This window comes from Sinocyclocheilus grahami, unplaced genomic scaffold, assembly GCF_001515645.1.
Source record: "Sinocyclocheilus grahami isolate Dianchi unplaced genomic scaffold, SAMN03320097.WGS_v1.1 scaffold1699.1, whole genome shotgun sequence".
NCBI lineage: Eukaryota > Metazoa > Chordata > Actinopteri > Cypriniformes > Cyprinidae > Sinocyclocheilus > Sinocyclocheilus grahami.
The window spans coordinates 24,311-39,926 of record NW_015506878.1 but is presented as its reverse complement, the minus strand read 5'-3'; the positions used below and the strand labels follow the sequence as shown (position 1 = coordinate 39,926).

At 37.1% G+C, this 15,616-nt stretch overlaps 1 protein-coding gene across 1 annotated transcript in view; it reads left to right on the top strand.

Moving 5' to 3' along the window:
• LOC107572112 (glucagon receptor-like) overlaps nucleotides 1–14,837 on the top strand; it is a 36,985-nt gene extending 22,148 nt beyond the window's left edge. Inside the window, exons 2-14 of the mRNA XM_016258527.1 lie at nucleotides 373–462; nucleotides 2,779–2,875; nucleotides 2,951–3,058; nucleotides 4,508–4,602; nucleotides 4,695–4,801; nucleotides 5,328–5,487; nucleotides 6,802–6,961; nucleotides 7,281–7,341; nucleotides 8,496–8,565; nucleotides 11,939–12,027; nucleotides 12,118–12,262; nucleotides 12,418–12,459; nucleotides 12,710–14,837. Coding sequence (XP_016114013.1) covers nucleotides 412–462; nucleotides 2,779–2,875; nucleotides 2,951–3,058; nucleotides 4,508–4,602; nucleotides 4,695–4,801; nucleotides 5,328–5,487; nucleotides 6,802–6,961; nucleotides 7,281–7,341; nucleotides 8,496–8,565; nucleotides 11,939–12,027; nucleotides 12,118–12,262; nucleotides 12,418–12,459; nucleotides 12,710–13,069 — 1,545 coding nt within the window. The 5' untranslated portion in view covers nucleotides 373–411 and the 3' untranslated portion in view covers nucleotides 13,070–14,837. The remainder of the gene's footprint in view (nucleotides 1–372; nucleotides 463–2,778; nucleotides 2,876–2,950; nucleotides 3,059–4,507; nucleotides 4,603–4,694; nucleotides 4,802–5,327; nucleotides 5,488–6,801; nucleotides 6,962–7,280; nucleotides 7,342–8,495; nucleotides 8,566–11,938; nucleotides 12,028–12,117; nucleotides 12,263–12,417; nucleotides 12,460–12,709) is intronic.
• The last annotated feature ends 779 nt before the right edge of the window (nucleotides 14,838–15,616 follow it).

The following is a 15,616-nucleotide window of genomic DNA, read 5'->3' as shown; positions in this document are numbered from 1 at the left end:
AATGTCATGGCATGTTACCAGAGGAATGTCTGTGTGGGAAATCTGAGGAGTAAATCTCTTCCGCTCCGAACGCTCCGCAGGGATTCGGCCAAAATAGGAAGAGTCTGTAAGAGTCTGTTCCTGATGATAATGATCACGGCCGTTTCTGTGAGGAGAAAACAGTGATGGAGCCAGTTACATTCAGATGTCTAATTCATAACTCTCAGTCTGAAAAACATTCACATCCATGATGGATAATGACACCACGGGTGAAAACAAAAGAGCTGAGGATCCCTGAAACTAGCTGGAAACCCCGCTGCGTCGTTGTGGTGGTGGTGAATTCAGCCTGATTAATTGCTCTTCAGAAAGGTGTGTTGTGTGTGTTTTCTGTAGGTGGTGTGATGACGAGCGAGTGATGAGCCGCTGTGAGGAATGTCCGTCTGTCTGCTGCTGGTCCTCTTCACTCTGACCGCAAACACTCAGGTCAAAACAACATTAGCTTTGAGACACGCTAGCGTTTAAACCTTTGAGGTTTCTAAAGTTTTTTTTTTTTATGTTTTGAGTCTCTTCTGCTCAGCAAGGCTGCATTTATTTGATCAAAAGTGCGTTAAAAATCTGAAATATTATTATGATTTAAAATAGCTGTTTTCTGTGTGAGTTCTATTGTAAAATGTAATTTATTTCTGTGATCAAATCTGAATTTTCAGCATCATTACTCCAGTCTTCAGTGTCACATGATCTTCAGAAATCCTTCTAATATATTGATTGGCTGCTCAAGAAACATTTCTGATTATTATCCATGTTGAAAACAGCTTCAGATTTCTGTGGAAACTGTGATACATTTTATTTTTCAGAATTCACAGATGAATAGAAAGGTCAAAAGGACAGCATTTATTTGAAATATAAATCTTTTGTAACATACACGTAACATGTAAATCAAGCGTAGCGTTAGTTCTGGCAGGTCACGTTAGTCAAGTTCGCATCAGCTGACTCTCAGCTGATCCCCATCAACCTATGGGAGTACGACACCTATCTTAAGTATTCCTATATAAGGTCCCACAGTAGTATCAGCAGTTTTCGCATTGCTCAATAGCTAATTACCCTCCTCCATCCCCAGCTCCTCCTCTGTCAGTCAGGATTCAGCCTTCTGATTCTCCTTTGAATCAGACTAATTCTAAAATGTGTACATAACATTATTGAACTTTAATGATATCTGCAATACATTTATGTTGGTTCTGTTCTGTTTACCCTGGGGGCGGGGGGGTTATCGCTGCTCTCCCTGCTCATGCAGCCTAGTATGGATGCGCAGGGAGTTCTTGCCCAGAACGGAACCATACCGCCAATCCAAACTGTATGCTTATTGTCAATCATCTTTGACGATAGTGGTCCTGACAGAACTGTAGTTTGCAGTGTCTTTATCTCATGCGAGTGTTCATCAGCATACGCAGATCTAATAAATGTACCTTTCATTTCTTCTGAGGTAAAACTGAACAAAAGCCTCAGGTCAGCTTTAGGTCATTAAATCACATCTGTGTGGAGAGTCACGTTACGTTTCTTCATCTGACCCACACTAAAGCCTCAGCGCCTTCAAGTTTATTCCCTGTGTTTGTTTGCCGTGACCTCTCGTCTCATGTGAACGTTTCTCCTTTTGTGGACATCATTACATGAGATGTGATCAGGTTCCTTCTGGGGACGTAATTTGTCCGTTGAAGGAACAGATTTTCATTTAAGAAAGCATCATAAAATGAATTTCACAATCTTAAAAGGATCTAATCTACTTTAACATCAAAGAGGTTCTACATCTTCAGTTTCTGCGCAATTAAAACGACACAATTAGCGCGAGTCAGATCTGAAGAAAGAGGACATTCATCTCAAAACGCTGCTCAGGTACTTTTGAGCCGTTTATGAGGTGCGCGACCCGCGTTTGAGGAAGGATCTGATAAATGCAGAGCGTTCAACATATGAACGCCAATTAAAATCTTGGAGATTCTTTTTTTGAAGTCTCGTGTCAACATCTCTGATGTTTTTGGGGGAGTTTTTTAAAGCCATTTTATGGTGAGAAAAATGTTTGATGATGATTCAGCGTCCATGTTGTTAAGGAATAATCAATTAAACAACTTTTTTACTGAAGTGATAAATGCTGCTTTGCAAACAGGGTTATTATAATGAACTATATAGACATATTTATTTAAAAACAAAAAAGATCAAAATTACTAAAACTGCAACTAAAATGAAACCAGAAAATATAAAAATAAAAACTGGGAACTAAGTGAAATCTGTTTAAGCTGAAGTACTAAAATGATTAAAACTAAAAAATGAAATAAAAAGTAAAATAAAGCTTACAATTATTATTATTATTATTATTATTAATAATAATATTATTTTTTATTATTGTTGTTGTTGTTTTAAAGAACAACTAAGGACTAATAACAAGTAATAAAGAAGGCAAAAGCACAACAAAATTACCAAGACTTAAACTAAAATTAAAATGAAAACTGAAAAATAACAAAAGCCCATTCAAAATATGAAAAAATACTTCTTCAAAATATGAATATTTATTATATTATATTTTATTTAATTACATTTTATTTTATATTGGTTGTATTATATTATATTTTATTGTATTGTACCGTATCATATCGTATCACATCGTATCGTATATTATATTATATTATATTACATTACAGTATATTATTTTAATTTAATTATGTGTTCATTAGTAGTATTGTAGAAGTGGCTCTGATCCTGTAAATGTCCAGTGTGTTTAGGCCCATGTTTGAAGTGATTTGGTGTTTGTAGGTGTCTTCTGGAAAGTCTCTGAAGCTGCTGCAGGAGCAATGGAGGATCTACACAAATGAGTGCATCCAGAGCTTCATCAGCACACCGCCGGCCGCAGGTCAGGCTCGTGACTGCAGGGTAATGTGTGCAGTGTGTGGTACTTCAGCAGCTGACGTGTCTCTGTGTGTTTCAGGACTGGTGTGTAACAGGACGTTTGATCAGTACGTGTGTTGGCCTGATGGATTGCCGGGCACCACGGTTAACGTGTCCTGCCCGTGGTACCTGCCCTGGTACCGGAAAGGTAATGCGCTAAAAAAAAAAAAAATCCATACGGAGTGAAATTGGTTCTATTATCTGTCCAAATGAAATGCATGTTAATGCCGAACTTACTGTGACAGGACGATAAAATGCAGCGCTTCAGGACACAGCTTCATCAGACAGAGAAATATACATAACACTCGCTGTGAGCATTTACCTGTCAGACTGCTGAAGTAAATGACTGCTGCTCTCTGACCTGCAAATGCTGCATACAGACATTATACATGCCATACCGGAGTCATTTATGACATGAAGGCTTTTTAATGACATATTCCACCAAACTACTGCTTCATGCTCTCAGACGCTCTTGTAAAAGCAGTTTACAGGAGTCTGCAGTTCTCACTTCAGATTCCTAACACGACAGGAACACTGTCCTCCTCACACTCATCTCTGACCTACACCTAGAGAAATGTCCTTTGTCTCGATTAGACAGAGGAATGAAATCTCAACTCTTAACAGGTAATTCCAGCTCATTACCAGCTGTCAGGCAGCAATCTGTCACCTAACAACCTACAGCATGAATGTTTAACACGGAAGAACATAGTAAGACTGCTGCCATGTTAGAAAAGGACAGATGTTATTGTGGTTATTACAGTTGATTAAAAAAAAGATACTTGAAATAAACTCTCGCTGAAATAAAATGAACACTACCTGAAAAAGAAAATAAAGTTTAAATGATTTTATTTCAGGTAATTGTCAAAGTAACATATCTTATTTTCATTTAGTTTAACTTGATATAGTAAAACAACTTAGAATAAATACATACTGTACATGCTTACATACATACTTTAGACATATTTTTTTTTAATTACAATAACTCATACAAAATTACAAAAACACATAAAAAAGTACATTTAAACGAAAATGGAAAATACAAGAATAAAAACTAATTAAAAATATTTTTTTAAATTAAGTGTCTAAAATATGCTAAAATAGCACTGCTTTCAAGACAAGGTGCGAATAAAACATTTACCTGCAAATGTTCATATTTTTTAGTAGTATTATATAAATAGTATTTTAGTACTTGCTAATGTTTTGAATTATGATTTTTTTTAATGAGATTTTACTGTTATGAGTTTTCATTTTAATTTCACTTTTGGATTTAGTGATTTTATGTGGTTTTATATATACAATATATTTATAAAATATAAAAAAAAAAAATTACTGTCAGCTTATTTTATTTAAGCTAGTTGCCAAAGCAACATTTCTAATTAAGCTTTTCATCAGCTATATTTAATTTTAGTTCGGTTTTATTTCAGTTCCCAAAACAGAAACTTTTTAATAGTTTAATTTTAGTTTGACAATAACAACAATGATCTCTTTAATATTTAATGTAGTGTGTACATGCACACTTTGTATGCAAATATTGTCGTTAAAAAAAAATCGATGTAATGCTAATGAGTTTTCCCGCTGTGTTTGTGTGTTTGAGCAGTTCATCAGGGGTTGGTTTACCGCGTGTGCGGCACTGACGGCAGATGGGCTCATGGGAAAAACACCAGCGAGTGTGAGCAGGATGACCCTGGACAGGTGAGATGCGTGTTTAATGACTTGATGTTTCTGAGCGATGACGCTAATGCCGGCTGACCCCTCTCTCTCTGTGTGTGTGTGTGTGTGTGAAGAAGCAGTACGGTCAGATCCTCAGCAAGTTCAGAGCCATGTACACCGTCGGATACTCACTGTCTCTGGCAGCACTGACTCTCGCGCTAGCCATCCTGATCAGCTTCAGGTAAATACAGCATCTACCAAACACAAACTGTAGTTCAGCACTCAATGTTGAGTGGTTTGTGAACTGTTGGTGGTTTGTGAGTTGATGGAAAGATAATTTTTAAAATAAAAGAGGTATCCAAAGGAGGTGTCCAAGTCGCAACATCTAACTACTGGGGTGCCTCAGGGCTCAGTTCTTGGTCCACTTCTCTTCTCTGTCTACATGGCATCACTAGGTTCTGACATTCAGAAACATGGCTTTTCATATCACTGCTATGCTGATGACACTCATCGTGTTATTGCCTAATGATGAATCGCTTGTTGGATAAAAGCTTCTGCTAAATGAATAAAAGTAAATGTAATCAATCAAAAGTCTATTAAGTAATCATGTAGTCAATAAAACGTAACTGTAATCTGACTACAGCTATTCTAAAATGTAATATCATCTAAGTGATATTAGATGATAGCGAGTGTTTGATTTGTGCAATCTGATTACGTGATCCTCATTACATGCGCTGATCACACAGTAATCGTCTGGTTTCTCACAGGAAGCTGCACTGCATGAGGAACAACATCCACATGAATCTGTTCGGCTCCTTCATCCTGCGCGCCGTCTCCATCCTCGCCAAAGATGCGCTGCTGGATCAGATGAACAGCGCTCAGACCGGCCCGCATCACTTCCAGGGGCAGCGCTGGGTCAGCGCTCAGGTACACGTCACCCTTTACAGTGTGTTTGCAGGCAGGTGGAGCTGGATCCAGAGGAAAGTACAGGTGTGCGCAAGGACGTCTTGTTTACTCACTGTAAGCGTCTCAGATAAAGCTCTTCCGATCAGAGTCGTTCTATAAACGACATTGTTTCCTGGCAGATGTTGACTTGCATTGTGTAAAGACGGGGGCAGGCGATATGAATCAGTCAAATACTGCCAGTTAGCCACTCCTAAATGCATTTATGTTGAGAAACTGCACTATGTGTAACTGATAACAAGTTGGAAGCTGATGAAAAAGTGGAAGACTGAATCCAAATGTGAAACTGAGCACAGAAATATGATAGATGTGAGTCAAAGCGAATGCTTATCATACTCAATTAAACAAGAAAAGATGATTGATGGATTGATTGATTGATGGATTGATTGATTGATTGATTGATTGAAAAAACAATGCTAAGCAGATAAGTTGTATTCATAGTAAGATAAATTTGGTAAATTTAGTAAAAAACAAATTGAATAGTTTTATTGCGAAGTATGTGATCTGTTAAAATACTAACTTTATATACCAGATAATAATAATAATAGTAATAAAGATAATACATACATACATACATACATACATAAATACCAGATATCATCAAAACATTTCCATAACAGTGATTAGAAGGCAGCTGTAAAATAAAATAAAATAAAATAAAATAATGTTGTTTTTGTGTTTCAGGCTGACATTTGAAGAATTTACATATTTTTTATGGTTATTTTATTTCTTCCAGTTGCTTTCTAATCACTATTGTGGAAAATGAGTTAGTCTGATATAAAATTATTGATATCTGTTATATGTAGTTTTAATAATATAATATAATATAATGTTCTAAGGCTGCCGCTAATGATTGACTATTAGTTCTTCGAGTAATCAGATGAAAACAAGTATCTATTATTAAAAAAAAGTTATTCCACATCCTGCTCAACATTGTGCTCCAAACAATATCCAATTTGAGGACTGTGAAAAGAAATATAGTGAATTTATGTATTTAGGCTATGCTATGGGTAATCAAATTCACCGTCGATCCTTTTGATTATTATTATTGATTTTTTTTATTAGTTATTGCAGCCCATAAACGTAATTCCTTAAGAGTGATTCAACTTAGTAATATCCATATCATTCATTTTCCATCTGTTATATACTGTTTTGATAATAAATATGATGCAATATTACGATGCACTTCTTGGCCTATATCACATCAGGCGGTCTGTGATTGGTCGGTGGGCGTGTCATCAGAGGCTGAATTTGCATATCGGTGCATGTGTTCCTCAGACGGTGAGCGGCTGCCGTGCTGCGATGGTGATGATGCAGTACAGCGTCATGGCCAACAACTACTGGCTGCTGGTGGAGGGTCTGTATCTGCACAGCCTGCTGGTCATCACCGTCTTCTCCGAGAGGAACTACTTCTACATTTACCTCTGCATCGGCTGGGGTGCGTGAGCCTTCAGCACGCAATCATGCATAATCACATCCTTTCAGAAGCTCTTTTGTCTGGGAGTGTTTTTCTAATAACTGAAGTCTGATCTGCTCAGAATTAGCACAAAGAAAGACCATAAAACAACACTCATTTTCACATTCACCGCGAGGCGTTTGAGGAAACGTTCGGCCCACCCTGAGCCGTTGGAAGCGTTTCTGACGCGGCTGACTTTGAAGAAGTTTTAAGACATTTAAGAAGTCAGCCCAAATTACTAATGAGCTGAGGAAGCATTTGATTGGCTGACACTCCGCTGACTCTATCTCTTGTGTTGCAGGTGCGCCGCTCATATTTGTGCTGCCGTGGATGACAGTCAAGTACCTGTATGAAAATGAAGAGTATGTTTCCTTTTCTTTAACTTTGACTAACAATGGCTCCAAAAAGGGTTTGAACACCTGCATCACACTTAAAACTTCCATTGCGTTAGATGTCAAACATTTGTTGCTGGGTGTCTTTGAATCAGCTGCGTTCTGTTGATTTTAGTGTTTTTAATGGAATTCAAACTGAACTGATGTCTTTTTGTCAAGAGTTGACTTGCTTTTTTGGGTTTCTTGAAAATAAATGCCAATTAGGTTCATATTTAGTATGCAATGCAGTGACATTCAGGTTTTATTTTGTGACTGAAATGTCCAAATACATTTTGGGGTTACTGTATGTAAGCATTAATATTGTCCTGATTTATCAAATGTTTTTTAGTAGATAGCTTATGTTTTAGTGTGCATGACAGCAGGATTATTATTGTTAACTCAAACTAAAACCATAAATAAAAAAAATTTGTTGCTTGAAATAAAAAAATAAAATAAAATACTAAAGATTATCTGAATATATTACGTATAGTAAATATAAAATATAAAAAAATATATATATTTTTTTTTTATTTTAACTAGTTGCTATTTTAGTCATATAAAAACAAGAACTAATAAAAATGGCAGAAACACAACAAAATGACAAATGAAAAAACTAAAACTGAATAAAAATCTTTAATAAAAAATTAAATGATACTAAAACAACAATGCATGTAGAATAAATACACGCATTATATATATATATATATATATATATATAGTTAAAGAACAGAAAAACACTCACACACACCTTCAAGTCAATATGAAATCTAAACGCACTCTGTTTGCTTGTTTCTTGACTCACTGTGAACTATTTCTCCATAATCTTTCATCAAAACACAATAAAACTCGCTCTGCCTATATGGAAGGGCTTTCTTTCTCACCACACAATCAATTCTTGATGGATAACAAAGTCCTGTGCTTCAGATTTATGTTTTTTCTCATTAAAAGTGCTATTTTATTCTGAAATATGTCACATACTGTAACGGTGTATGAAAAATGGGTTGCAAAGAGCTTTCCAGGTTAAACTCAAAATTGAATTCCTTGTGTCACCAGTGTTATGAAAAAATGAATGATGGATTAGTTTTAACAGTTTGACACATTGTTCATGTTTACATAGATGGACTGTGATATTTTGTCATATGCAGATGCTGGGAAAGGAATATCAACATGGGCTACTGGTGGATCATCCGTTCTCCCATTCTGTTTGCGTATCTGGTAAGAGATTCACGCACAGGTTTACGGCCCGTTCTTATCCATGCTACCGCACGGTATCGTTCTTCTCTTAGAAGTGCGCAATGAAGTTAGATCATCTCCTGCTTTAAATGTTTGCGCCGATTCTATTGTGACTGCACTGTAAAAAATAAGTGTAATTTTAACTGTAAAATTTTGTAAAAATGCTACGGAAAAAAACTCTTAATAGGTTAACAGTAAGTTCCCGTACTATATACAGGGAAAAACTGTAAAATATCTAACCAGACATTTCATGTAATTTTACAGTAAAATGCTGTTAATTTGACAGTTTTTAGAAGTAAAAATAACAAATCAATGTATAATTTACAGTCAAAAACTGTAAACTGAGATTCCCAGAATTCCCTGCATGACACTCCACATTTGAAAGTATTTGGTTTAAATAATCATGTGTTTTAATAGTTTTTGTTATTAGTTATGTATATTTGGGCTTTATGTTACATCTTCTGTTGTTTAATGAAAGTTGAATGCATTATTTAAGTATCATGTGTGTTACCATGATGGTGTTTTGTGTTTGCATGAATGAGTCTGTGCACCTTCTATATATTAGCATATACTTCTGCTTGTGGCGAAGCTACTTGTGATGAGCTTTGATTCTTCATGTGGCTTTCTCCTTTATCACCTGCATTATTATGGTGGTTGTCAGTATGTTAAAGGTACAAAACAGATTTTAATAGCAGTGTGCATTGTTGAATTTACTGGTTTACATTACAATTTTCTTGTTTGTAAATTACAGTTTTATACAGTAAAATTTACAGGTTTTGGCCGTATATGTCTTTACAGTTTTTCTGTATTTTTTACAAAATTATTCTAGCAACCACAGCTGCCAAAATAATTTTGTAAAAAATACAGAATTTTTTTTACAGTGTGGCTGTCAGTAGCTATGTTTCCATCCACCTATTTTTATGCACATTTTGGATTATCGCATAAAAAAAACCGCTGGATGGAAACTTACTACTTCTTAAGAAACTTGCCAAGATGCGCATAGATTCTAAAAATGTGCATAAAAAACGTATGCGCACAAGTGAGTAGGATAAACGTTTTATCCGATAAGAAAAAATGTGCATAAACTACGATGGAAACACATTGACCGAATAAATTCCTCCATGCGTATCGAAAAAGTCACGTGACTTTGCGTTATGAGATGGGATAACTTGACTAACCAGCGGACCGATCTACAGCATCTATATGTTGTTTTGGTCGTTCTGAAATGCCTGAGGAAAGTCTGTCATCAAAGTATTGGGTAACACTTTATTTCGATAGTCCACTTTAGACATTCTATTAACAGCAAGTAACTTTGCAACTACATGTCAACTAGCAGTTAGTAGAGTATTAGTAGACTGTCTGCTTAATATCTTCTAACACTTTCTTTGTCAACTAACCCTAAACCTACCCTAACAGTCTACTCTGAGAGTTAGTAGACATGTAGTTGCAAATTAATGAGAGTTAGTTTACATGTAGTTGACATGTAGTTACAAAGTTACTTATAGTTAGTAGAATGTCTAAAGTGGACTATCGAAATAAAGTGTAACCAAGTATTTCTGTATAATTACTGTCTTCCACGACTGCGTTCCCAAACAGCAGGCATCCACCTCCGAAAGCAATGACCGCATTTATTGCATTACATCTGCTCTCTCTGAAGCGCAAGTAATTTATTACATATGAAAATTATTATATTCAGTGGCTTCTCCTAGTTTTCTTAGAGATATTTAGTGCCAGTTTATCAGGAAGTGACAATTTTGTTCTCTTTGACTTGTTGGATGGAAACGGTGCTTTATTCACAAATGTTTTATGCAATATTCCAGTTTTGCGCATAAGTTAAATTTGCATCTTTGGATGGAAACATAGCTAGTGTGATTCCAACTATATCATCCCTCTGTGGTGTGGATTTTGCTGTTCTTTTAAAGTTAGAACGATTTTTTAAAACTACATCTTTATCGTTATGTCATCTTTGCTGTGAACGGACCATTACATCTCATCTCATTCAATCCATATGAAACTGAACCCAGCTAACAAGTTTTGGTTCCCAGAACGTTCCCAAGAATGTTCCCTATTGGTTAGCCAAGAAAGTTTTCTTAACGTAAATAGAACGTTCCCTTGAGGTTATGGGAACGTTCCAGAAACGTTCTCAGTAGGTTATAAAAATAAAACTTAAAAATAACCTGCAGGGAACATTCCCGGAACGTTCCCTCTAGATTATACATATAAAAAAACAAAAAACTAAACTAAATAACCTGCAGGGAACATTCTCTTTAGGCTATTTAAAAAAAAAACCTACATGGAAGGTTCCTAGAATGTTCTTATTTGGTAACCAAATGGGAACCATATGGGAACGTTAGGGGAACGTTCTGTGTTTGTTGGGAAAAAGCCGTCATGCATCTACGCAGAAGATCCTGTGTGTGTGTTGCATATGGATGGGCTGGAGTATTGAGATTCAAGCAGTCTCTAATATGATTCTGCATTCGCAGGCTCACATTAGACGCGTTCGTTCAGTGAGTGCCTCGGGCTCAGGAACACTTTATGACCTCCGCGCGTCACTGAGCGTTTGTTCTGTGCACTCATCAACACATAGAAAACTGCTTGGGGGGCTTTACAAAGTAATAAAGACAATCAATGATTTATTTCACGAGTCACTTGCATGTTCTGATTTCAAAACTGCTCCAGACACCAGACTTTTGAGTGATATGTGAATCTATGATTTCTGTTTTTAGAAAAGTATTTGGAAAACAATGTTGATATAACTTGGCTAATATGATGCAGAATTAAACACACCTTCAGTCATTATTTTTTGCTGTTTTAGAGTATTTAACTAGAGGGTACTGTTATGTATTTTTTTTACTTTATGCTCTCATTATTTACATGCACGTATATCTGTGCATTCATGCTTTTCATATATTAGATGTACATTGAAAAAATGTTCAAAAAATCTATACAACAAATCATCAGCTTTTCAAAACTGAAATTGCCAGATCTCAATTGCATTTCTCTTGTGTTGTTTGTGTGGATCAATTCAATTATCTAAACTCAGTAAGAATCAAATATAAGATAAAGCCATCAGTTTGATTTTATAACAGTGGTTTGTTTTACTCACTTATTGATTTGTGTTTGTCACAATAATTCTGGTCAGGCTTTAGAAGTTTCACGGAACAGAATGGAAGCATTATAAAGTCCAAATAGAGAGATCCCATTAATGTCTATGTGAGGATTGTGATAATGCGTTATGCTTTGACATGTTATCATGTACAGTAATGAAACAAAGATATTGTGGTCGTTTGAATGATACACATCACATCAGTCCCAGAGATTTGAACCTCTCTCTCTCTCTTTCCTTCTGGAATAGATTAATTTCATTATATTCATTCGTATAATAAAGATCCTGATGTCCAAGCTGAAGGCGCATCAGATGAGATACACCGACTACAAGTTCAGGTAAACACCGCCGTCTTTTATTTTTCATGCAAGCAGAGCTCATGCTCTCATTAAATGTGTGGTTCTCTCTCTCTTGTTCGTTCTCCTCAGGCTGGCCAAGTCCACACTCACACTGATTCCTCTGCTGGGAATTCACGCCATCCTCTTCACCTTCGTCATCGATGAGTCCGTGTCGAAGGAGTCTCTTCTCAGGCTGATCCGCCTCTTCTACGACCTCCTGTTCAGCTCCTTCCAGGTCAGAGGGCAAAGGTCGCCCGCCCACCCACCCACCTTCATCATCAGATCATATCAGTCAGAGCGCTTAAAGAGATGCTCTCTGAATGGATTGTATCTGCTGTGAGATGAGAGCAGATGGTTGAGGTTCATGTGTGTTGTTGTCTGTAATCATAGGGTCTGCTCGTGGCCATCCTTTACTGCTTTGTCAACAAAGAGGTGAGAGATGTCTCTTTTTCGAAAAGCATTACTTAAAATCACAGCTACACATGATCTATAGCATCTAAAAGTAGCATCCTTGTGGAGCCTTTCATGTTGAGCATGAACATTTGACCTTTTTTCACATTTATTGCATTTGATGGACTTTTTTTTTTTTCGCCGTTGGTTTTTATTTATTTATTTTGGGTCGTATCGCTCTTGCTGTGAATAGTCCTGTGACTCAATAGTCTGTGTTTCTCCGGGTCTCCAGGTCCAGAGCGAGATGCTGAAGAAGTGGAAGAGGTGGAAACTAGGCAAGGACATCGAGGAAGAGTACCGTCACACCCACAGCCAGACGCCCCATGCCAAAAGTGGCAGCATGGCCCCGGCGATGACCCACGAATGCCCCGAAACCCCAGAGCTGGTGGCCACAGCCTCGGCAGAGTCCCAGCGTCTGGTGACGGGCCTTCAGAACGGAGTGAGCTGGAACCGGGGCCGCGTGAGGCTGCAGTTGACCGCCGAGCCACAGGAGGGTGCTAGTAACTGCAGCTCTCTGACAGAAGACATTTGTCTGGAAGAGCGTCCCCTCAACAGTGAGTGCTCAGCAGCGGTGACAGAAACCAATGTTTGAGGAACGTGACGCTGATGGCTGTTTTTAACACTTATGGATCAATGAAATGATGTTACATTCCAGATGTGGTCTTCATGTTACCAAACAGGCCTCTATCATGAGAAAGAATGGAGATGTGGATCTAGTAACCTTTAAAAGCAAACCGCAGTTATCTCCTGAGTTGGTAAATTACCAAATAGTATTATTTGCAATATATATTTAATAGACAATGGACGATTTTGGCTGGGAGTTTTAGTTAATTTTTATTGCAAAAAAAACATACTATTCTTTTGACTGAACAATAACCTGGAAACCACCCAGAATAACTTATTTGTGGTGGAAATGCCAATTATATTTGCCTTTATAGATGCTTTTAACCGAAGCGACTTACAGTAGAGGAGCATAAGCTATTTGTTACAGAGCCAACAATATTCAAAGTATTTAATAACAGGCTTATTAGAAACCTAGATTAGCAGAAAGGAGAACATGTGTGTCTTCGGCTGCTGCTTGATGGTTGTGATGGTCTCAGCAGTTGGAGTGGAGGTTGGCAGCTCATTCCTACAGAGAGGAGCAGAGAGGGTGAAGGGTCTGGAAAATGTCTTCATGCCTCGCTGTGAAGGAAAGGCAAGGCACTTGGTTATTTACCCACTCAGGAGTTAAAATCCCTTTCATTGTGTGACCCTTTAAGAAACGCTCACCAAAACATCTCACACTGGCAGATAAGCTGTGAGCATCCATAATTCAGTTCCATTTTTACTGAACACTAACCACGGACAGAAAAGGAAACTCATCGCCTGCTCATCGTCAAAACACCTGAGCTTGATGTTTCATGTGGGGTGTTCAGTTGGTATCGTGACCAGGTGCTTTAATAAACGGTGTCAGAGCCTCAGTGGAAGCTTTTAAACTTACAGTGGTTACTCCCTGTATTACCATCCACAGACATCACTGGAGTGCCATTCTTACAGACTACCCACAATTCATCGGGACAAAAAAAAAACAGCTCAACTGAGAGCTCAGGAATTATCTTTACGGTTCCCATGTGAGGCTTCTTGGATTGTGGCGAATCTTTAACAGCGTTCAAGACCATTACTTAACATGACATGCTTAATCATTCTGTATATGGGTGAAAATAGTGTATTTCAACGCAAGACTGAAACAGTCTCACTGTTCATGATGCATTATTTACTGAAGCAAACCACGAGGTACGAGAGGTTATGTTAAAATAATAAGGATGCAAAACCACATTTTAGTGTCACATGCCATCTTCTGGCTTGAAGATGTTGTCCATAATATAAAAGAACGTTGCTATGCACCAAAATAAGCAGAAATGCAGTGATTTGATGAGCAGGTGTTTTGTGTCATAGCTGTTTTTATATAGAAGATTTATATAATGTATTGACTAATCAGAAGCCAATTTTTGTTTTTCTTCAGTTTATTAGAATCAGTTTAGAATGCTGCTAATCATTTCCATTTTTTATGCCTATAAGGTTGACACTGAAAAGAGTTCAAACCTGACCACTGAATCTCAAGTGACTCCCACCAAGCTTCAGTAACGTATTAATAACGCATCATAAACACAGAGCTTCGTATGGAGTCCTGGACGTCATGTGATTGTGATCTGCGTCATTTGAATGTTTTTTTGTGCTTTGTGGAAAGAATTCGTGTGGAAGAGTTAAACTATGGTACATGTGTAAATCAATTTTGTTATTGCCTGCGAGAACAAGAAGTAAAGAGGGAGCAAAAAAACGTCGAAACCGAAAGGAAAATTGTAAAAAATAAAACTCCCTGAGTCTGGTTGTTTATTCTGTTGTGGATGGCTTTGATTTACTGTGGCATGATGACTGTTTCTTATGGAGATCTCTGGGAACTCGCTGAAGCCACTGTGGCTCAATAAATCACTCACGACACACACACACGGCCATTATTACCACTGCAAACATCCAAATATCATCCATCATGCATTGATTAGCCAAGAACAAAGCAGCTTGTTCAAAAGTATAAGTGAATGTGCAAATGTGCAGTAATCAAAGAGAACCTGTTTGTGTGTGTATCTATCTATATACACATTTTATTATTTTATTTGGATCCACAAGACAAGCAACAAAAACCTTGGGAAGTCAGATTGCAAGATGACAGGTACATATGGCTAACATACATTCACAAGTCCTTATATTTATAACATTCAACATCTTCGTTTCCATATTTGCATACTCCCTATACCTCCCTGGCTGAAACTGAACAAAATTTTGTTAGTTTTTTTGCTTTCTTTTTTTGCAATCCACTCAACTGCAGACCTTTAATCACATTCTTGTGCACATGACCTAAACTTCTAAATACTAGGGTAATTTTAACTTAGTGATAGTCAAGTTGATGGATGGCTTCAACCAATGGCTGATATTTCAGCAGTTTGGAAAGATAGCAGGTATCAAAATACAGATCAAAACAACAGCCAACCTCAATGACAAATACAGAGTTCAAAACCTTGTTTACAATCACAATGTCTGGAGTGTTTGGAATGTTTTTGAAATAGTCACTGTCAGACGTGTTGTCATAAAACCAGTTCAATTC